General features: G+C 52.6%; 5 protein-coding genes across 5 annotated transcripts; 1 reads left to right on the top strand and 4 right to left on the bottom strand.

Annotated features, from left to right (window-relative positions):
* Nucleotides 1–11,219: 11,219 nt before the first annotated feature.
* On the bottom strand, nucleotides 11,220–11,621 carry LOC144827906 (histone H4-like). Its single transcript, XM_078686068.1, has one exon. It carries the CDS (start codon nucleotides 11,619–11,621, stop codon nucleotides 11,220–11,222), a length of 402 nt encoding a protein of 133 aa, XP_078542194.1.
* Nucleotides 11,622–12,645: 1,024 nt separating this feature from the next.
* LOC144827905 (histone H2A type 2-C-like) lies at nucleotides 12,646–13,044 on the bottom strand. Its single transcript, XM_078686067.1, has one exon. It carries the CDS (start codon nucleotides 13,042–13,044, stop codon nucleotides 12,646–12,648), a length of 399 nt encoding a protein of 132 aa, XP_078542193.1.
* A 284-nt stretch (nucleotides 13,045–13,328) lies between these two features.
* On the top strand, nucleotides 13,329–13,709 carry LOC144827904 (histone H2B 1.2-like). The gene has a single exon (XM_078686066.1). It carries the CDS (start codon nucleotides 13,329–13,331, stop codon nucleotides 13,707–13,709), a length of 381 nt encoding a protein of 126 aa, XP_078542192.1.
* An 894-nt stretch (nucleotides 13,710–14,603) lies between these two features.
* On the bottom strand, nucleotides 14,604–15,223 carry LOC144827007 (histone H3). The gene has a single exon (XM_078685471.1). It carries the CDS (start codon nucleotides 15,064–15,066, stop codon nucleotides 14,656–14,658), a length of 411 nt encoding a protein of 136 aa, XP_078541597.1. The 5' UTR covers nucleotides 15,067–15,223; the 3' UTR covers nucleotides 14,604–14,655.
* Nucleotides 15,224–16,020: 797 nt separating this feature from the next.
* On the bottom strand, nucleotides 16,021–16,799 carry LOC144827006 (histone H1.4-like). Its single transcript, XM_078685470.1, has one exon. The coding sequence runs from the start codon at nucleotides 16,797–16,799 to the stop codon at nucleotides 16,155–16,157; it is 645 nt and encodes a 214-aa protein (XP_078541596.1). The 3' UTR covers nucleotides 16,021–16,154.
* Nucleotides 16,800–21,464: the final 4,665 nt, after the last annotated feature.

The raw sequence follows: 21,464 nt of genomic DNA, 5'->3' as shown, positions 1-21,464 counted from the left end.
TTAAGCTTAACACCACCAAATGTCACAGGTGTCAGTAACATTGGTGCCTGGGGGCTGGAAGTAGGCCCAAGGCCTTGCAGGCCTTTCCTGATACTGTGAAAGGGGTGAAATAGACTTTATTGGGCATGTGAAGTGTTTTGCTTTAACACCTCAAGCCAGGGGGATAACCTGGAATCTTACCCTGCGCTGAGCTCCAGAACCCTGGGTAAAAGGTGTGACTTCATTCCCTTGAAGCTTAACACCACCAAATGTCACAGGTATCAGTAACATTATTGCCTGGAGGCCTGAAGTAGGCACAAGGCCTTGCAGGCCTTTCCTGATACTGGGAAAGGGTGAAATAGACTTTATTGGGCATGTGGAGTGTTTTGCTTTAACACCTCCAGCCAGGGGCATAACCTGAAATCTTACCCTGCACTGAGCTCCATAACCCTGGGTAGAAGGTGTGACTTCATCCCCTTGAAGCTTAACACCACCAAATGTCACAGGTATCAGTAACATTGGTGCCTGGAGGCTGGAAGTAGGACCAAGGCCTTGCAGGTCCTTCCTGATACTGTGAAGGGGTGAAATAGACTTTATTGGGCATGTGAAGTGTTTTGCTTTAACACCTCCAGCCAGGGGGATAACCTGGAATCTTACCCTGCGCTGAGCTCCATAACCCTGGGTAAAAGGTGTGACTTCATCCCCTTGAAGCTTAGCACCTCCAAATGTCACAGGTATCAGTAACATTGGTGCCTGGAGGCTGGAAGTAGGACCAAGGCCTTGCAGGTCCTTCCTGATACTGTGAAGGGGTGAAATAGACTTTATTGGGCATGTGAAGTGTTTTGCTTTAACACCTCAAGCCAGGGGGATAACCTGGAATCTTACCCTGCGCTGAGCTCCATAACCCTGGGTAAAAGGTGTGACTTCATCCCCTTGAAGCTTAGCACCTCCAAATGTCACAGGTATCAGTAAAATTGGTGCCTGGAGGCTGGAAGTAGGCCCAAGGTCTTGCAGGCCTTTCCTGATACTGTGAAGGGGTAAAATAGAGTTTAATGGGCATGTGGAGTGTTTTGCTTTAACACCTCCAGCCAGGGGGATAACCTGAATTCTTACCCTGCGCTGAGCTCCATAACCCTGGGTAGAAGGTGTGACTTCATCCCCTTGACGCTTAGCACCTCCAAATGTCACAGGTATGAGTACAATTGGTGCCTGGAGGCTGGAAGTAGGCCCAAGGCCTTGCAGGCCTTTCCTGATACTGTGAAGGGGTGAAATACAATTTATTGGGCATGTGAGGTGTTTTGCTTTAACACCTCAAGCTTGGGGTATAACTTGAAATCTTACCCTGCGCTGAGCTCCATAACCCTGGGTAAAAGGTGTTACCTCATCCCCTTGAAGCTTAACACCACCACATGTCACAGGTATCAGTAACATTGGTGACTTGAGGCTGGAAGTAGGCACAAGGCCTTGCAGGCCTTTCCTGATACTGGGAAAGGGTGAAATACACTGTACTGGGCATGTGAGGTGTTTTGCTTAAACACCTCCAGCCAGGGGGATAACCTGAAATCTTACCCTGCACGGAGCTCCATAACCCTGGGTAGAAGATGTGACTTCTTCCCCTTGAAGCTGAACACCTCCAAATGTCTCAAGTATCACAAAAACAGGTGCCTGGAGGCTGGAAACTGGCACTAGGCCTTGCAGGCCTTTCCTGATACTATGAAAGGGGTGAAATAGACGTTATTGGGCATGTGGAGTGTTTTGCTTTAACACCTCCAGCCAGGGGGATAACCTGGAATCTTACCCTGCACTGAGTTCCATAACCCTGGGTAAAAGGTGCGACTTCTTCCCCTTTAAGCTTAACACCACCAAATGTCACAGGTTTATTGGGCATGTGAAGTGTTTTGCTTTAACACCTCCAGCCAGGGGGATAATCTGAAATCTTACCCTGCGCTGAGCTCCATAACCCTGGGTAAAAGGTGTGCCTTCATCCCCTTGAAGCTCAACACCACCAAATGTCACAGGTATCAGTAACATTGGTGCCTGGAGGCTGGAAGTAGGACCAAGGCCTTGCAGGTCCTTCCTGATACTGTGAAGGGGTGAAATAGACTTTATTGGGCATGTGAAGTGTTTTGCTTTAACACCTCCAGCCAGGGGGATAACCCCAATTCTTACCCTGCGCTGAGCTCCATAACCCTGGGTAGAAAGTGTGACTTCATCCCCTTGAAGCTGAACACCACCAAATGTCACCGGTATCAGTAAAATTGGTGCCTGGAAGCTGGAAGTAGGCCCAAGGCCTTGCAGGCCTTTCCTGTTACTGTGAAAGGGGTGAAATAGACTTTATTGGGCATGTGGAGTGTTTTGCTTTAACACCTCCAGCCAGGGGGATAACCCCAATTCTTACCCTGCGCTGAGCTCCATTACCCTGGGTAAAAGGTGTGACTTCATCCCCTTGAAGCTGAACACCTCCAAATGTCTCAAGTATCACAAAAACAGGTGCCTGGAGGCTGGAAACTGGCACTAGGCATTGCAGGCCTTTCCTGATACTATGAAAGGGGTGAAATAGACTTTATTGGGCATGTGAAGTGTTTTTCTTTAACACCTCCAGCCAGGGGGATAACCCGAATTCTTACCCTGCACTGAGCTCCATAACCCTGGGTAGAAGGTGTGACTTCATCCCCTTGACGCTTAGCACCTCCAAATGTCACAGGTATCAGTAAAATTGGTGCCTGGAGGATGGAAGTAGGCCCAAGGCCTTGCAGGCCTTTCCTGATACTGTGAAGGGGTGAAATAGACTTTATTGGGCATGTGGAGTGTTTTGCTTTAACACCTCCAGCCAGGGGGATAATCTGAAATCTTACCCTGCGCTGAGCTCCATAACCCTGGGTAAAAGGTGTGCCTTCATCCCCTTGAAGCTCAACACCACCTTATGTCACAGGTATCAGTAACATTGGTGCCTGGAGGCTGGAAGTAGGACCAAGGCCTTGCAGGTCCTTCCTGATACTGTGAAAGGGTGAAATAGACTTTATTGGGCATGTGAAGTGTTTTTCTTTAACACCTCCAGCCAGGGGGATAACCCCAATTCTTACCCTGCACTGAGCTCCATAACCCTGGGTAGAGGGTGTGACTTCATCCCCTTGAAGCTTAACACTACCAAATGTCACAGGTATCAGTAACATTGGTGCCTGGAGGCCTGAAGTAGGCACAAGGCCTTGCAGGCCTTTCCTGATACCGTGAAGGGGTGAAATAGACTTTATTGGGCAGTTGAAGTGTTTTGCTTTAACACCTCAGGCCAGGGGGATAAACTGAAATCTTACCCTGCGCTGAGCTCCATAACCCTGGGTAAAAGGTGTGACTTCATCCCCTCGAAGCTTAACACCACCAAATGTCACAGGTATCAGTAAAATTGGTGCCTGTAGGCTGGAAGTAGGCCCAAGGCCTTGAAGGCCTTTCCTGATACTGTGAATGGGTGAAATACACTGTACTGGGCATGTGAGGTGTTTTGCTTAAACACCTCAAGCCAGGGGGATAACCTGAATTGTTACCCTGCGCTGAGCTCCATAACCCTGGGTAAAAGGTGTGCCTTCATCCCCTTGAAGCTCAACACCACCAAATGTCACAGGTATCAGTAACATTGGTGCCTGGAGGCTGGAAGTAGGCACAAGGCCTTGCAGGCCTTTCCTGATACTGGGAAAGGGTAAAATACACTGTACTGGGCATGTGAGGTGTTTTGCTTAAACACCTCCTGCCAGGGGGATAACCTGAATTCTTACCCTGCGCTGAGCTCCATAACCCTGGGTAGAAGATGTGACTTCTTCCCCTTGAAGAATAACACCACCAATTGTCACAGGTATTAGTAACATTGGCGCCTGGAGGCTGGAAGTAGGCACAAGGCCTTGCAGGCCTTTCCTGATACTGTGGAGGGGTGAAATAGACTTTATTGGGCATGTGAGGTGTTTTGATTTAACACCTCCAGCCAAGGGGATAACCTGAATTCTTACCCAGCGCTGAGCTCCATAACCCTGGGTAGAAGGTGCAACTTCTTCCCCTTGAAGCTTAACACCACCAAATGTCACAGGTATCAGTAACATTGGTGCCTGGAGGATGGAAGTAGGCCCAAGGCCTTGCAGGCCTTTCCTGATACTGTGAAGGGGTGAAATAGACTTTATAGGGCATGTGAAGTGTTTTGCTTTAACACCTCAGGCCAGGGAGATAAACTGAAATCTTACCCTGCACTGAGCTCCATAACTCTGGGTAGAAGGTGTGACTTCATCCCCTTGAAGCTGAACACCTCCAAATGTCACAAGTATCACAAAAACAGGTGTCTGGGGGCTGGAAGTAGGCCTAAGGCCTTGCAGGCCTTTCCTGATACTGTGGAGGGGTGAAATAGACTTTATTGGGCATGTGGAGTGTTTTGCTTTAACACCTCGAGCCAGGGGGATAACCTGAAATCATACCCTGCGGTGAGCTCCATAACCCTGGGTAGAAGATGTGACTGCTTCCCCTTGAAGCTTAACACCACCAAATGTCACAGGTATCAGTAACATTGGTGCCTGGAGGCTGGTAGTAGGCCCAAGGCCTTGCAGGCCTTTTCCTGATACTGTAAAAGGGGTGAAATAGACTTTATTGGGCATGTGAAGTGTTTTGCTTAAACACCTCCAGCCAGGGGGATAACCTAAAATATTACCCTGCGCTGAGCTCCATAACCCTGGGTAGAAGATGTGACTTCTTCCCCTTGAAGCTTAACACCACCAAATGTCACAGGTATCAGTAACATTGGTGCCTGGAGGCTGGAAGTAGGCACAAGGCCTTTTAGGCCTTCCCTGATACTGTGGAGGGGTGAAATAGACTTTATTGGGCATGTGAGGTGTTTTGCTTTAACACCTCCAGCCAGGGGGATAACCTGAAATCTTACCCTGCGCTGAGCTCCATAACCCTGGGTAAAAGGTGTGACTTCATCCCCTTGAAGTTTAACACCACCAAATGTCACAGGTATCAGTAACATTGGTGCCTGTGGGCTGGAAGTAGGCCCAAGGCCTTGCAGGCCTTTCCTGATACTGGGAAAGGGTGAAATACACTGTACTGGGCATGTGAGGTGTTTTGCTTAAACACCTCCAGCCAGGGGGGATAACCTAAAATCTTACCCTGCGCTGAGCTCCATAACCCTGGGTAGAAAGTGTGACTACATCCCCTTGAAGCTTAACACCTCCAAATGCCACAGGTATCAGTAAAATTGGTGCCTGGAGGCTGGAAGTAGGCAGAAGGCCTTGCAGGCCTTTCCTGATACTGGGAAAGGGTGAAATACACTGTACTGGGCATGTGAGGTGTTTTGCTTAAACACCTCCAGCCAGGGGGATAACCTAAAATCTTACCCTGCGCTGAGCTCCATAACCCTGGGTAGAAAGTGTGACTTCATCCCCTTGAAGCTTAACACCACCAAATGTCACAGGTATCCGTAAAATTGGTGCCTGGAGGCTGGAAGTAGGCCCAAGGCCTTGTAGGCCTTTCCTGATACTGTGAAAGGGTGGAATACCATTTATTGGGCATGTGAAGTGTTTTGCTTTAACACCTCAAGCCAGGGGGATAACCTGGAATCTTACCCTGCGCTGAGCTCCATAACCCTGGGTAAAAGGTGTGACTTCATCCCCTTGAGGCTTAACACCACCAAATGTTACTGGTATCAGTAACATTGGTGCCTGGAGGCCTGAAGTAGGCACAAGGCCTTGCAGGCCTTTCCTGATACTGGGAAAGGGTGAAATACACTGTACTGGGCATGTGAGGTGTTTTGCTTAAACACCTCCAGCCAGGGGGATAACCTGAATTCTTACCCTGCGCTGAGCTCCATAACCCTGGGTAGAAGATGTGACTTCTTCCCCTTGAAGCTTAACACCACCAAATGTCACAGGTATCAGTAACATTGGTGCCTGGAGGCTGGAAGTAGGCACAAGGCCTTGCAGGCCTTCCCTGATACTGTGGAGGGGTGAAATAGACTTTATTGGGCATGAGAAGTGTTTTGCTTCAACACATCCAGCTAGGGGTGAAAAGCTGAAATCTTACCCTGCGCTGAGCTCCATAACCCTCGGTAGAAGGTGTGACTTCTTCCCCTTGAAGCTTAACACCACCAAATGTCACAGATATCAGTAACATTGGTGCCTGGAGGCTGGAAGTAGGCACAAGGCCTTGCAGGCCTTTCCTGATACTGTGAAGGGGTGAAATAGACTTTATTGGGCATGTGAAGTGTTTTGCTTTAACACCTCAAGCTTGGGGTATAACCTGAAATCTTACCCTGCGCGGAGCTCCATAACCCTGGGTAGAAGGTGCGACTTCATCCCCTTGAAGCTTAACACCACCAAATGTCACAGGTATCAGTAACATTGGTGCCTGGAGGCTGGAAGTAGGACCAAGGCCTTGCAGGTCCTTCCTGATACTGTGAAGGGGTGAAATAGACTTTATTGGGCATGTGAAGTGTTTTGCTTTAACACCTCAAGCCAGGGGGATAACCTGGAATCTTACCCTGCGCTGAGCTCCATAACCCTGGGTAAAAGGTGTGACTTCATTCCCTTGAAGCTTAGCACCTCCAAATGTCACAGGTATCAGTAAAATTGGTGCCTGGAGGCTGGAAGTAGGCCCAAGGTCTTGCAGGCCTTTCCTGATACTGTGAAGGGGTAAAATAGACTTTAATGGGCATGTGGAGTGTTTTGCTTTAACACCTCCAGCCAGGGGGATAACCTGAATTCTTACCCTGCGCGGAGCTCCATAACCCTGGGTAGAAGGTGTGACTTCATCCCCTTGACGCTTAGCACCTCCAAATGTCACAGGTATCAGTACAATTGGTGCCTGGAGGCTGGAAGTAGGCCCAAGGTCTTGCAGGCCTTTCCTGATACTGTGAAAGGGGTGAAATAGACTTTATTGGGCATGTGAAGTGTTTTGCTTTAACGCCTCAAGACAGGGGGATAACCCGGAATCTTACCCTGCGCTGAGCTCCATAACCCTGGGTAGAAGGTGTGACTTCATCCCCTTGACGCTTAGCACCTCCAAATGTCACAGGTATCAGTAACATTGGTGCCTGGAGGCTGGAAGTAGGCCCAAGGCCTTGCAGGCCTTTCCTGATACTATGAAAGGGGTGAAATAGACTTTATTGGGCATGTGGAGTGTTTTGCTTTAACACCTCCAGCCAGGGGGATAACCTGGAATCTTACCCTGCACTGAGTTCCATAACCCTGGGTAAAAGGTGCGACTTCTTCCCCTTTAAGCTTAACACCACCAAATGTCACAGGTGTCAGTAACATTGGTGCCTGGGGGCTGGAAGTAGGCCCAAGGCCTTGCAGGCCTTTCCTGATACTGTGAAAGGGGTGAAATAGACTTTATTGGGCATGTGAAGTGTTTTGCTTTAACACCTCAAGCCAGGGGGATAACCTGGAATCTTACCCTGCGCTGAGCTCCAGAACCCTGGGTAAAACGTGTGACTTCATTCCCTTGAAGCTTAACACCACCAAATGTCACAGGTATCAGTAACATTAGTGCCTGGAGGCCTGAAGTAGGCACAAGGCCTTGCAGGCCTTTCCTGATACTGGGAAAGGGTGACATAGACTTTATTGGGCATGTGGAGTGTTTTGCTTTAACACCTCCAGCCAGGGGGATAACCCCAATTATTACCCTGCGTTGAGCTCCATAACCCTGGGTAGAAAGTGTGACTTCATCCCCTTGAAGCTGAACACCACCAAATGTCATCGGTATCAGTAAAATTGGTGCCTGGGGGCTGGAAGTAGCTACGCCCAAGGCCTTGCAGGCCTTTCCTGATACTGTGAAGGGGTGAAATAGACTGTGTTGGGCAAGTGAAGTGTTTTGCTTTAACACCTGTTGCCAGGGGGATAACCTGAATTGTTACCCTGCACTGAGCTCCATAACCCTGGGTAGAAGGTGTGACTTCTTCCCCTTGAAGCTTAACACCACCAAATGTCACAGGTATCAGTAACATTGGTGCCTGGAGGATGGAAGTAGGCCCAAGGCCTTGCAGGCCTTTCCTGATACTGTGAAGGGGTGAAATAGACTTCAATGGGCATGTGAAGTGTTTGGCTTTAACACCTCCAGCCAGGGGGATAAACTGAAATCTTACCCTGCGCGGAGCTCCATAACCCTGGGTAGAAGGCGCGACTTCATCCCCTTGAAGCCTTACAGCTCCAAATGTCACAGGTATTTGTTAAACTGGTACCTGGAGGCTGGAAGTAGGCCCATGGCCTAGCAGGCCTTGTCCTGATACTGTAAAAGGGGTTAAAAACATTGTATTGACCACGTGACGTGTCTCCTTTTCACACCTCAAGCCAGGGGGTCAGCCTGAAGCCTTACCCTGCGCAGAGCTCCTTAACCCTAGGTAGAAGGTGTGACTTCATCCCCTTGAAGCCTTACACCTCCAAATCTCACAGGTATCAGTAAAACTGGTGCTTGGAGGCTGGAAGAAGTTCCATGGCCTTGCTGGCCTCACCTGACACTGTTAAGGGGTGACATACACTTTATTGGACTTTTGAAGTGTGTTGTTTTCACACCCCCAGCCAGGAGTATAACCCTAAATATTACCCTGCGCGGAGTTCCTTAACCCTGGGTAGGAGGAGTGACTTTGTCCCCTTGAAGCTGCAGGCTTCATAATGTCACAAGTATCACGAAAATAGGTGCCTGGAGGCTGGAAATGTGCCTATGGTCTTGCAGGCCTGGGTCTGATACTGTAAAGGGGTTAGATACAGTGTTGGAATAAATAACTCTTTCGTTTTCCCACCTCCAGCCAGGGGTGGAACCTGAAATCTTACTCTGCGCGGAGGTCCATAGCCCAGGTTAGTAGGAGCAACTGTATCCCCTTTGAAGATTAACTCCGCCGAATGTTACAAGTATCCCTAAAAGAGGTGTTTGGAGGCTAGGAATGGGCCCACAGCCTTGTGCTGATACTGTAACAGGGGGGAATCTCACCCTGCGCGGAGCTCCATAGCCCTGTGCAGAAATAGACACTTTGTGCCTGCAGGCTAGAAATGGGCTTGGGACACTGAAGGCTAGGATCTGATAATGCAAAGGGCTTTATATACCTTTTGAATGACTTTTTTTTTTTTTTCCGCCTCCAGCCAAAGGGGAAATCCTGAAATATTACCCTAATCGGAGCTCCATAGCCCTGAGTAGAAAAAGTGACTTAGTCCCCTAGAACCTAAACATTGAGCAAAATATATATATATATATATTTTGTATTAACAGTTTTAAATGGGTAAATTGTACCCGGATCGGAGATCCATAGGCCGGGTAGAAAAAGTGACTTTGTCCCCTTCAACCTAGAGTTATTTGAAGAAGAAGAAAAAAATTGTATGTGTATATATATTTTTTTTATTTATTTTGGACCACCTTCAGCTTAGGGGGAAAACCTGAAGTTTTACCCGGATCGGAGCTCCACATCCTCGGGTAGAAACAGTGACGTTGTCCCCTTGAACCTAAAGTTAGTAAAAAAAAAAAAAAGTTTAGATTTTTTTTTTGCCGACCTCCGGCTAAGGGGGGAAACCCGAAATTGTACCCGAATCGGAGCTCCCCAGCCCTGGGTAGAACAAGTGACTTTGTCCCCTTGAAACTAAGGAAATAGTAAAAAAAAAAAAATATGTATATATATATATAGTTATTTTTTTTGCCGACCTCCAGCTAAGGGGGGAAACCGGAAATGTTACCCGAATCGGAGCTCATCAGCCCTGGGTAGAAAAAGTGACTTTGTCCCCTTGAACATAAAGTTAGAAAAAATGTATGTATCGTTTTTTTTTTTTTTTTTTTTTTTGCCGACCTCCAGCTAAGGGGGAAATGCGGAAATTTTACCCGAATCGGAGCTCACCAGCCCTGGGTAGAAGTAGTGCCCACGTCCCCTTGAACCAAAATGTCCACACACAAAAAAAGAAAAATACTGAAAGCGTTGTTTAAAGGCCCACAGGGACCCGTAAACGGACATGGTGGTTCGCCACATCATTTAGGACCCCACACCCTCTTCCTATGGGCCTGCATGGGAACCCTATTGTATCGACTATTAAGCCCCTAGGGCTTATGCTCCTGGGCGGAAGACAAAGTTGGAGTTAGCACGGCCATTCCGCCGCCCGGCCATCTGGTCGCCGTAGCTGACTGGGCCATCTGGTCGCCGACCAGATGGCCCAGTGAGTTGCGGCGACCAGATGGCCGGGCGGCGGAATGGCCGCGCTAACTCCAACTTTGTCTCCCAGCCAGGCGCTGTAAGCCCCCACTACGTGGGGGGCTTAATAGTCGGTGAACTGCGTGACTCGTGGGGCCCTGAGCCGGGCTAAACCCACTTTAGGTCCCCAGGCAAGGGCTCCATGATGGCGGGCCCCTGGGCCGTGCTAAACCCACCGTAGGTCCCCAGTCCAGGGCTCCATGATGGCAGGCCCCTGGACCGGGCTGAACCCACCTTAGGTCCCCAGGCAAGGGCTCCATGATGGCGGGCCCCTGGGCCGGGCTAAACCCACCGTAGGTCCCCAGTCCAGGGCTCCATGATGGCAGGCCCCTGGACCGGACTGAACCCACCTTAGGTCCCCAGGCAAGGGCTCCATGATGGCGGGCCCCTGGGCCGTGCTAAACCCACCTTAGGTCCCCAGTCCAGGGCTCCATGATGGCAGGCCGCTGGACCGGGCTGAACCCACAGTAGGTCCCCAGGCAAGGGCTCCATGTTGGCGTGCACCTGGGCCGGGCTAAACCTGCCTTATCTCCCCAGTGAAGGGCTTCAGGATAACGGGACCCTGGGACGGGCTAAACACGAATTAGGTCCCCAGTCCAGGGCTCCGTGGTGGCGGGCCCCTGGACCGGGCTGAGCCCGCCTTAGGTCACCAGTTTAGGGCTCCATGGTTGCGGGCCCCTGGGCCGGGCTAAACACGCCTTAGGTCCCCAGTTTAGAGCTCCAGGAAAACGGGACCCTGGGCCGGGCTAAACCCACCGTAGGTCCCCAGGCAAGGGCTCCATAATGGCGGGCACCTGGGCCGGTCTAAACACCCCCTTAGGGACCCAGTCCAGGGCTCCTGAATGGCGGGCTCCTGGGGCCACGGGACAGCGCCCGACATGGTAGGGTGGCACCGGAGCAAATCCCCTGGTATTGGGCTAGCGAGTAGCCGATCCCGGCTCTGCGGGAACAATAGTGCATAGACACAGCTCTCCCATGACATCGTGGTCGGCTCTTAAAAGAGCCTTTGGGTTGGTGTTTTGCGTTTTTCCGAGGGCAAGTCGAGTGTTTAACCGCCGAATCCGTAGAGGGTGCGGCCCTGGCGCTTCAGGGCATAGACCACATCCATGGCGGTGACGGTCTTCCGCTTGGCGTGCTCGGTGTAGGTGACGGCGTCCCGGATCACGTTCTCCAGGAAAACCTTGAGCACCCCGCGGGTCTCCTCGTAGATGAGGCCGGAGATGCGCTTGACTCCGCCACGGCGCGCCAGGCGGCGAATGGCCGGCTTGGTGATGCCCTGGATGTTGTCCCGGAGCACCTTGCGGTGCCTCTTGGCGCCGCCTTTGCCGAGCCCCTTCCCTCCTTTGCCGCGTCCAGACATGTTCTCCTCTCGATGATGTGAGCAGAAATGAAATCTCGACCAGCAGCGGCTGCTTATATTGAGGAGCAGCGGACCTGCGCGGGAGCCCATGTAGAGCCCGGCCCCGTCCCGCCCTCTGCAGGGAGCGGGGGCTGGAGCGGCCGTTGCCGTTTGAAAAAGAGCGGGCTCCCAGCCCGCCTTTGTCATGGGCTGGCTCAGCAGCTGCCGCCGGTGCACAGATCACAGTCAAACACACCCCTTCCCGGCCCCTACTTGTGACCGCGGCCCGCCTAAACCTCTCCTTCCTTCCCCCCTCCCAATATGAACAGCCTCGGGCATGTTTTAATAAAGCCCACACACGTTAAACCGGACTCACCGGCACCACCCCGCTGTGTGTCACCGCCTGCAACCCCGCAACACTGTCCACGTCTCGCGCCCAAGGCACCTCCCTTCCCGGCCCCCACTTGTGACCGCGGCCCGCCTAACCCTCTCGTTCGGTGGCCCCTCCCAATATGAAGAAAAAAAAACATGGATACGTTTTAATGGAGCCCAACACACGTTAAAGTCCTCACCGGCACCACCTGCCTTCAACCTCGCAACACTGCCCACATCTCGCTCCCGGCTGGGGCAAGCCTGCACAATGTGTCCCCCAAAAATGAAAAAATATATATGTATATATTGATTGAAAAAGAGCGCGCTCCCAGCCCGCCTCTTTGTCAGGGGCTCCCGATCGGGCTCAGCAGCTGCCGCCGGTGCACCGATCAGTCAAACACGCACACTCCTCCCTGCCAGGCCCCCACTTGTCACCGCGGCCCGCCTAACCCTCGCCTTCGGTGCCCGCTCGGCTGGGGCAAGTCTGCAAAATGTGTCCCTGAAAATTCAAATTATACATGTATATACTAAAAAAAAAACATTAATATGGTCGGCCTCATGCTAGGCTTCGGGAAGGAACAACAGTGCACGGCCAGAGCTTGGGCATGCCCCCCTATGAAGCTACGGTAGCGGGCGCTGCCGCATCTATGAAGCCGCCAGAGAGTAACACCTCGGCACGGATACGCTCTTTGATGGAGTCTGTGGATGGCCCTGAAAAGAGCCTTTGTGTTTAGGGTGTGTTTCCACGGGGGTCTGCGGGCCTTTACTTGCTTGCTTTGCCCTGTGCCTTGTGGCTCTCGGTTTTCTTGGGCAGCAGCACGGCCTGGATGTTGGGCAGGACTCCTCCCTGGGCGATGGTGACTCGGCCCAGCAGCTTGTTCAGCTCCTCGTCGTTGCGGATGGCCAACTGGAGGTGTCTGGGGATGATGCGGGTCTTCTTGTTGTCCCGGGCGGCGTTGCCGGCCAGCTCCAGGATCTCAGCGGTCAGGTACTCCAGCACTGCAGCCAGATAGACGGGGGCACCGGCTCCCACCCTCTCGGCGTAGCTTCCCTTCCGGAGCAGCCTGTGCACACGGCCCACGGGGAACTGGAGCCCGGCTCTGGAAGAGCGTGTCTTGGCCTTGGCGCGGGCCTTTCCTCCCTGCTTTCCTCTTCCAGACATGGCGATCGATCTAGGGTCTCAGTCACACAACAGAGAGAAGAATACTTCTCTTTCTGCTGGACTCGGTTATATAAAGACTTCGGGAGCGTCTGATTGGTTGACAGCTAGGCGCTGATAGTACTTCTCATTGGAGGAGGGCTTAACATAGGAAGTGGGGAGCCTGCCAATGAGAAGGGAGAGCCGGGAAGGAGACTGCTTTGCAGGCCAAGCCCATAAATACAAGTGCCGGGCCCTCCTTCCGTATTTCTCTCGGCTTCACAGCAAGCAGTGAAAGAGCGTCCACCATGCCTGAACCAGCCAAGTCCGCGCCGGCTCCCAAGAAGGGCTCCAAGAAAGCGCTCTCCAAGCCGCCCAAGAAGGACGGGAAGAAGCGCAGGAAGAGCAGGAAGGAAAGCTATGCCATCTACATTTACAAAGTGATGAAGCAGGTGCACCCAGATACCGGCATTTCCTCCAAGGCCATGGGCATCATGAACTCCTTCGTGAACGACATCTTCGAGCGCATCGCTAACGAGTCTTCCAAACTGGCTCTCTACAACTCGCGGCGCACCATCACCTCCCGGGAGATCCAGACCGCAGTCCGCCTTCTGCTGCCCGGAGAGCTGGCCAAGCACGCCGTGTCGGAGGGCACCAAGGCCGTCACCAAGTACACCAGCGCCAAGTAAGGCTTCGAGGCGCATCACCAACAAACACAACGGCTCTTTTAAGGGCCAATCACTTCCTCCTCTAAGAGCTAATGTGCTTCTGTTATCACTTGAGAAATATGTGTTTTAGAAGGGTAATGTTGAGTGCAGAAAGGCCCGCTCTCACGGGGCTTGCTGCAGACCGAGGGCCGACAGAGCAGTCAACCCGTTTTTCCTCTTTAAATCAACATGTATATGAATGAGCCCTCGTTGGGACCAAGTGTCACATAAGCACTGCAACGATGAGGTTACATAAACCCACTGGGAATTCGCGCATCTGCCCGTGGGCTTATTCTTTTCCATGTATGGGGCGAACAGTGTTTGTGTGAGCGGGTTTAACGTTGTGTTAGTACTTTTAAGACCCTGGGGAACGGCTATAATCCGCCCCGGGGCAAACGTTCCTGAAATCGGACACATGAACCCGATGTACCGGGAGCACAGATGCGCCATAGCGCTGGCTTGTGACCAGCGGATCCCTACACAATCCTCTACCCCCGAAGAAGCTCTCTATTAAATGAAGGACACGTTTAAGAGGTGTTTGTGCACTGTGAACACGGAGTGCTCTGGTTCCCCCCCAGAGCCGGTATAAGTTGCCCAGTAATCGAGGTACTCTCAGAACCCGACGTACCGGGGGCACAGATGCCCCATAGTGCTGGCTTGTGACCCGCGGATCCCGACCACAACCCTCTACCCAAACAACGCTTTAAAATGAAGGACACATTGGAGAGGTGTTGGTGCACTGTGAACACAGAGTGCTCTGGTTTCTCAAGAGCCGGCGGTATAAGTTGCCCAGTGCTCGTGGTACTCACAGCCCACCCTCCCTGACGTGTTAAAACACATGCCATGACAGATAAGATAAGCTCGTAGGTGACAGGGTGGTGGCCCTTAAAAGAGCCGTTGTGGTGGTTGTTCGGGTCGGTCCGTCGCCTTAGGCCCTCTCGCCTCGGATGCGACGTGCCAGCTGGATGTCCTTGGGCATGATGGTCACCCTCTTGGCGTGGATGGCGCACAGGTTGGTGTCCTCGAAGAGCCCGACCAGGTAGGCCTCGCTGGCCTCCTGCAGGGCCATGACGGCGGAGCTCTGGAAGCGCAGGTCGGTCTTGAAGTCCTGGGCGATCTCCCTCACCAGGCGCTGGAAGGGCAGCTTGCGGATGAGGAGCTCGGTGGACTTCTGGTAGCGGCGGATCTCGCGGAGGGCCACGGTGCCGGGCCGGTAGCGGTGAGGCTTCTTGACGCCGCCGGTGGCAGGCGCGCTCTTGCGGGCAGCCTTGGTGGCCAGCTGCTTGCGGGGCGCTTTGCCGCCGGTGGACTTGCGGGCTGTCTGCTTGGTGCGGGCCATGGCGGGAGCGGTCTCTCTCGGCGAAGGCAGAGAAGAATGGCGTCGAACGGGGAAAGAGCCCTATTTATGCGCTCACAGACGGAGGGCTGCTCTGATTGGCTGAGGAGACCGCCCCACGTTCGAAAATAGCCCGCGGTGTGCAACGATTGGTTACTGGACCGGAGGCTGCAGCCTAGGTGTCCAATGAGCTGTGGATAAAAGAGAACAGTCCGGTTGGATGATGTAGCCGGAGCCCGCGCCCCGGCCAGCCTTTGTCTCCGTGTCCGTCCGTCCACTGGTGGTCCACCCGACCCCGGTCAACCGGGAGAGGAGCCCGAGATGTCATGAGCACGCCGCCCTGGAACACTCCCCGTTACCTGCGCTCGATGGAAAGTTCACAATCGTCTGCTTTATGCAGACACTATGTCGAGTTTGCCCGGGTACAGTGAAAGCACCAACACACACACACACACGTTAGCACACGTTTATAATAAACTGAGGTCTCATAACTCCCAGACCCCCTTTTACCCGCCCCATGTCACCCTGGAGCACGCAGTGCCCTGCGCTCCATTTAAAGTTCACAATCGTCTGCTTTATGCAGACACTATGTCGAGTTTGCCCGGGTACAGTGAAAGCACCAACACACACACACACGTTTATAATAAACTGAGGTCTCATAACTCCCAGACCCCCTTTTACCCGCCCCATGTCACCCTGGAGCACGCAGTGCCCTGCGCTCCATTTAAAGTTCACAATCGTCTGCCTTATGCAGACACTATGTCGAGTCTGCCCGGGTACAGTGAAAGCACCGAGACACAAACACGTTATTGCACATGTACTATGAACGGAGGTCTTATAACTCCCGGACCCCCTTGTTTTCTATGTGATAACGATTTCAATCCACTCAGCACCGAAAGAGCCGTTTTATATGGCCAAGATCACACGCAGCACTCGCCTGTGAAACGGTGCGCTGGGATGTATTGTGCGGTTTATTTTTGGAAAAGTGGGGCATTGGGTGGGTGCAAAGGTGGGGATGAACACGCTCTCTTCTAGACAGGGTGGTGGCCCTTAAAAGAGCCTTTGTGTTTGCAGTGTCTCGGTGCAAGCCCTTACTTCTTCTTGGGTGCTGCCTTTTTGGGCTTGGCTGCTTTGGGCTTGGCTGCCTTGGGTTTGACTACCTTGGCAGGGCTTTTCTTGGCTACTTTGGGCTTCGCCGCCTTGGCTTTCGCTGGGCTCTTGGCAGCCTTCTTGGCGGGGGCAGCCTTGGGCTTCTTGGGGCTCTTGGCTGCCGCCGGCTTCTTGACCTTCTTCGGGCTCTTCTTGACCCCCGCGGGAGCCTTTTTGGGCTTCTTGGCGGCAGGGGCAGCTTTCTTGGCCGCTGGCTTCTTGGTGGCTGTCTTCTTTGCCGCCTTCTTGCCCACCAGCTGCTTCTTGTTCACCTTGAAGGAGCCGGAGGCCCCGGTGCCCTTCAGCTGGGCTAGGGCGCCTTTGCTGACCAGGCTCTTCAGGGAGACCTTTACTCGGCCCTTGTTCTTGTCCGCATCGTAGCCGGCGGCGAGCAGCCCCTTCTTCAGGGCCGACAGGGAGACTCCCTTCCTCTCGGCCGAGGCAGTCACCACCTTCATAATCATGTCGGACACGCTGGGACCGGAAGGCTTCTTGGCCTTGGAGGCCCCCGCTGCTTTCTTCTGCTGCTTCTTCTTGGGGGCGACCTCAGCGGGAGGAGCCGCGGCGACTGGAGCGGTTTCTGCCATGGTAACGCAAGTCTGGGCGCAGGCACTGTCAGAGAACAGAAATGTACCGCCAGAGCCGAGCCCCGTGCATATATAGGGAGGAGCCAGCCCCTGATTGGTCCCGGGGAGAGAGGGCTGTGCGAGGCGCACTCGGCTCCCTGCTCCCAGCTGACTTTTGTGTTTCCTACCATCGGAATAACTAAGTTTTAAAACACAATCACTGAAACACACGCTCCCAGGCACACATGAAAAGAAGCCCAGCTTCAGCCCCTTCCCGCGCCCGCCCCTGTTTCAGCTGCCCCCGTCCTCAGAGGCTCGTAATGCCCCGTGGATCTCTGCCCTCCCCCGATGGCTGACGCCTCCGTGCCTGGAATCCCGGGCCCCGGGCCCCTTTTCCCCGGTCCACCCTCGCGCTCCGAGGCCGGGAGCGGCGGCCCGCGGGCGGGAGGGGCCTCCTGCAGGGAGCGGGCCCTGTGGCGGCGCAGTGGGGCTCCGGGGGCCGCGGGGAGCGCGTGCTGGAACGGGCCGAAGTAGCACAGGGCTCCGCCGGCCGAGCGCGGGGAGCGGAGACAATGCCAGGGGGCCAGGGGGGCCCTCACGGCGCGCCTGCACCCTCGGCTTTGGCACCCACGAGTCGGGGCCAGCCGGGGGACTTTTACAAGCAGCGGGGCACGGTCCGGGCTCAGGCATCACCAGGGGTGCTGCGCGCTGATAGCTGCACATGCAGGCAGAGGGCATTCACTGCCAAGCGCCGAGCTGGAGGAGACGGGCGCAGACTCAACATCATAAACACACAGTGGCACGGTGAAGGCAGGCGGCCGAGTCAGGCCTGCATGTTTAACGGCACCCAGAGTGAGAGCAGAGGGTGTGAATGCACCTGAAATGGTGACCCCCCCAGTACCTGCATGGAGGCACTCTGCTGTGCTGCTTTTTTACAGCTGGAGTTAGGTTTACCACTCAGGTGACGTACCTAGAAGGGAACCGACCTTAACAACGCGGTCAAAACACCGCAGTACATTTAGATCTCTGCATTTACCCCGCAAGTCGTTTCCACGACTTGCACTGGAGGGCGCTCTACACTAAGGAATAGTGTGATTTACTATTCCAACACCTTCCCTCCCTGGCATAGTAAATCATACTATTCCTAAGTCTAGATCGCCCTCCCGTGCAAGTTGTGGAAAGCGCCTAAAAAAGCAATGTAATGTACCGCAATCTAATTCTTACATCATACATCCCACAGTACAGAGTGAGGCCTGTGACTATCACCGTTGTAGTGAGCCCGATTGCTGGCGTGGGGACCACTCCTGAATCAAATGGTCTGTCAAGAGTGCGACCTGCGCCCACATATCAGATTCTGCGCCTGGCAGCCTGATTGAGATCTACTTCTAAATACCGGTTTTCGCCTTGGATGTAGGTAGAGTGAACCACAAATCAAACACTTCTCACAGTACAAAACGTACATCAACAGTTTCAGATCTTAGCCTTCAGGTACTCTGGCCCATCCCTAGCTTGTCACAGGTATCACTAAAACTGGTGCCTGTAGGCTGGAAACACTCCCAAGGCCTTGCAAGCCTTTCCTGATAATGTGAACAGGCGAAGTACACTTTACTGGACATGTGAAGTGTTTTGCTTTAACACCTCCAGTCATGGGTGAAGCCTGCAATCTTACCCTGTGCTGAGCTCCATAACCCTGGGTAGAAGGTGTGACTTCATCCCCTTGAAGCTTAACACCACCAAATGTCACAGGTATGAGTAACATTGGTGCCTGGAGGCTGGAAGTAGGCCCAAGGCCTTGCATGCCTTTCCTGATACTGTGAAGGGGTGAAATAGACTTTAATGGGCATGTGGAGTGTTTTGCTATAACACCTCCAGCCAGGGGGATAACCTAAAATCTTACCCTGCGCTGAGCTCCATAACCCTGGGTAGAAAGTGTGACTTCATCCCCTTGAAGCTTAACACCACCAAATGTCACAGGTATCAGTAAAATTGGTGCCTGGGAGCTGGAAGTAGGCCCAAGGCCTTGCATGCCTTTCCAGATACTGTGGAGGGGTGAAATAGACTTTATTGGGCATGTGGTGTGTTTTGCTTTAACACCTCAAGCCGGGGGGATAACCTGGAATCTTACCCTGCGCTGAGCTCCATAACCCTGGGTAAAAGGTGTGACTTCATCCCCTTGAAGCTTAACACCACCAAATGTCACAGGTGTCAGTAACATTGGTGCCTGGGGGCTGGAAGTAGGCCCAAGGCCTTGCAGGCCTTTCCTGATACTGTGAAGGGGTGAAATAGACTTTTTTGGGCATGTGGAGTGTTTTGCTTTAACACCTCTAGCCAGGGGGATAACCTGAAATCTTACCCTGCGCTGAGCTCCATAACCCTGGGTAAAAGGTGTGACTTCATCCCCTTGAAGCTTAGCACCTCCAAATGTCACAGGTATCAGTAAAATTGGTGCCTGGAGGCTGGAAGTAGGCCCAAGGTCTTGCAGGCCTTTCCTGATACTGTGAAGGGGTAAAATAGACTTTAATGGGCATGTGGAGTGTTTTGCTTTAACACCTCCAGCCAGGGGAATAACCTGAATTCTTACCCTGCGCGGAGCTCCATAACCCTGGGTAGAAGGTGTGACTTCATCCCCTTGACGCTTAGCACCTCCAAATGTCACAGGTATCAGTACAATTGGTGCCTGGAGGCTGGAAGTAGGCCCAAGGTCGTGCAGGCCTTTCCTGATACTGTGAAGGGGTAAAATAGACTTTATTGGGCATGTGAAGTGTTTTGCTTTAACACCTCAAGCCAGGGGGATAACCTGGAATCTTACCGTGCGCTGAGCTCCATAACCCTGGGTAAAAGGTGTGACTTCATCCCCTTGAAGCTTAGCACCTCCAAATGTCACAGGTATCAGTAAAATTGGTGCCTGGAGGCTGGAAGTAGGCCCAAGGTCTTGCAGGCCTTTCCTGATACTGTGAAGGGGTGAAATACACATTGTTGTGTATGGTAATTGTTCTATTTTCACGCCTCCAACCTGGGGAGAAGCATGAAATCTTACCCTGCGCGGAGCTCCATAACCCTGGGTAGAAGGTGCGACTTCATCCCCTTGAAGCTTAACACCACCAAATGTCACAGGTATCAGTAACATTGGTGCCTGGAGGCTGGAAGTAGGACCAAGGCCTTGCAGGTCCTTCCTGATACTGTGAAGGGGTGAAATAGACTTTATTGGGCATGTGAAGTGTTTTGCTTTAACACCTCAAGCCAGGGGGATAACCTGGAATCTTACCCTGCGCTGAGCTCCATAACCCTGGGTAAAAGGTGTGACTTCATCCCCTTGAAGCTTAGCACCTCCAAATGTCACAGGTATCAGTAAAATTGGTGCCTGGAGGCTGGAAGTAGGCCCAAGGTCTTGCAGGCCTTTCCTGATACTGTGAAGGGGTAAAATAGACTTTAATGGGCATGTGGAGTGTTTTGCTTTAACACCTCCAGCCAGGGGGATAACCTGAATTCTTACCCTGCGCGGAGCTCCATAACCCTGGGTAGAAGGTGTGGCTTCATCCCCTTGACGCTTAGCACCTCCAAATGTCACAGGTATCAGTACAATTGGTGCCTGGAGGCTGGAAGTAGGCCCAAGGTCTTGCAGGCCTTTCCTGATACTGTGAAGGGGTAAAATAGACTTTAATGGGCATGTGGAGTGTTTTGCTTTAACACCTCCAGCCAGGGGGATAACCTAAAATCTTACCCTGCGCTGAGCTCCATAACCCTGGGTAGAAAGTGTGACTTCATCCCCTTGAAGCTTAACACCACCAAATGTCACAGGTATCAGTAACATTGGTGCCTGGAGGCCTGAAGTAGGCACAAGGCCTTGCAGGCCTTTCCTGATACTGGGAAAGGGTGAAATACACTGTACTGGGCATGTGAGGTGTTTTGCTTAAACACCTCAAGCCAGGGGGATAACCTGAAATATTACCCTGCGCTGAGCTCCATAACCCTGGGTAGAAGGTGTGACTTCTTCCCCTTTAAGCTTAACACCACCAAATGTCACAGGTGTCAGTAACATTGGTGCCTGGGGGCTGGAAGTAGGCCCAAGGCCTTGCAGTCCTTTCCTGATACTGTGAAGGGGTGAAATAGACTGTGTTGGGCAAGTGAAGTTTTTTGCTTTAACACCTGCAGCCAGGGAGATAACCTGAATTGTTACCCTGCACTGAGCTCCATAACCCTGGGTAGAAGGTGTGACTTCTTCCCCTTGAAGCTTAACACCACCAAATGTCACAGGTATCAGTAACATTGGTGCCTGGAGGATGGAAGTAGGCCCAAGGCCTTGCAGGCCTTTCCTGATACTGTGAAGGGGTGAAATAGACTTTATTGGGCATGTGAAGTGTTTTGCTTTAACACCTCCAGCCAGGGGGATAATCTGAAATCTTACCCTGCGCTGAGCTCCATAACCCTGGGTAAAAGGTGTGCCTTCATCCCCTTGAAGCTCAACACCACCAAATGTCACAGGTATCAGTAACATTGGTGCCTGGAGGCTGGAAGTAGGACCAAGGCCTTGCAGGTCCTTCCTGATACTGTGAAGGGGTGAAATAGACTTTATTGGGCATGTGAAGTGTTTTGCTTTAACACCTCCAGCCAGGGGGATAACCCCAATTCTTACCCTGCGCTGAGCTCCATAACCCTGGGTAGAAAGTGTGACTTCATCCCCTTGAA

Source organism: Lissotriton helveticus, chromosome 4_1, assembly GCF_964261635.1.
Source record: "Lissotriton helveticus chromosome 4_1, aLisHel1.1, whole genome shotgun sequence".
NCBI classification, from domain to species: Eukaryota; Metazoa; Chordata; class Amphibia; order Caudata; family Salamandridae; genus Lissotriton; species Lissotriton helveticus.
Note: the sequence above shows the minus strand (reverse complement) of the source record. Positions and strands in the feature narration are given on the sequence as shown.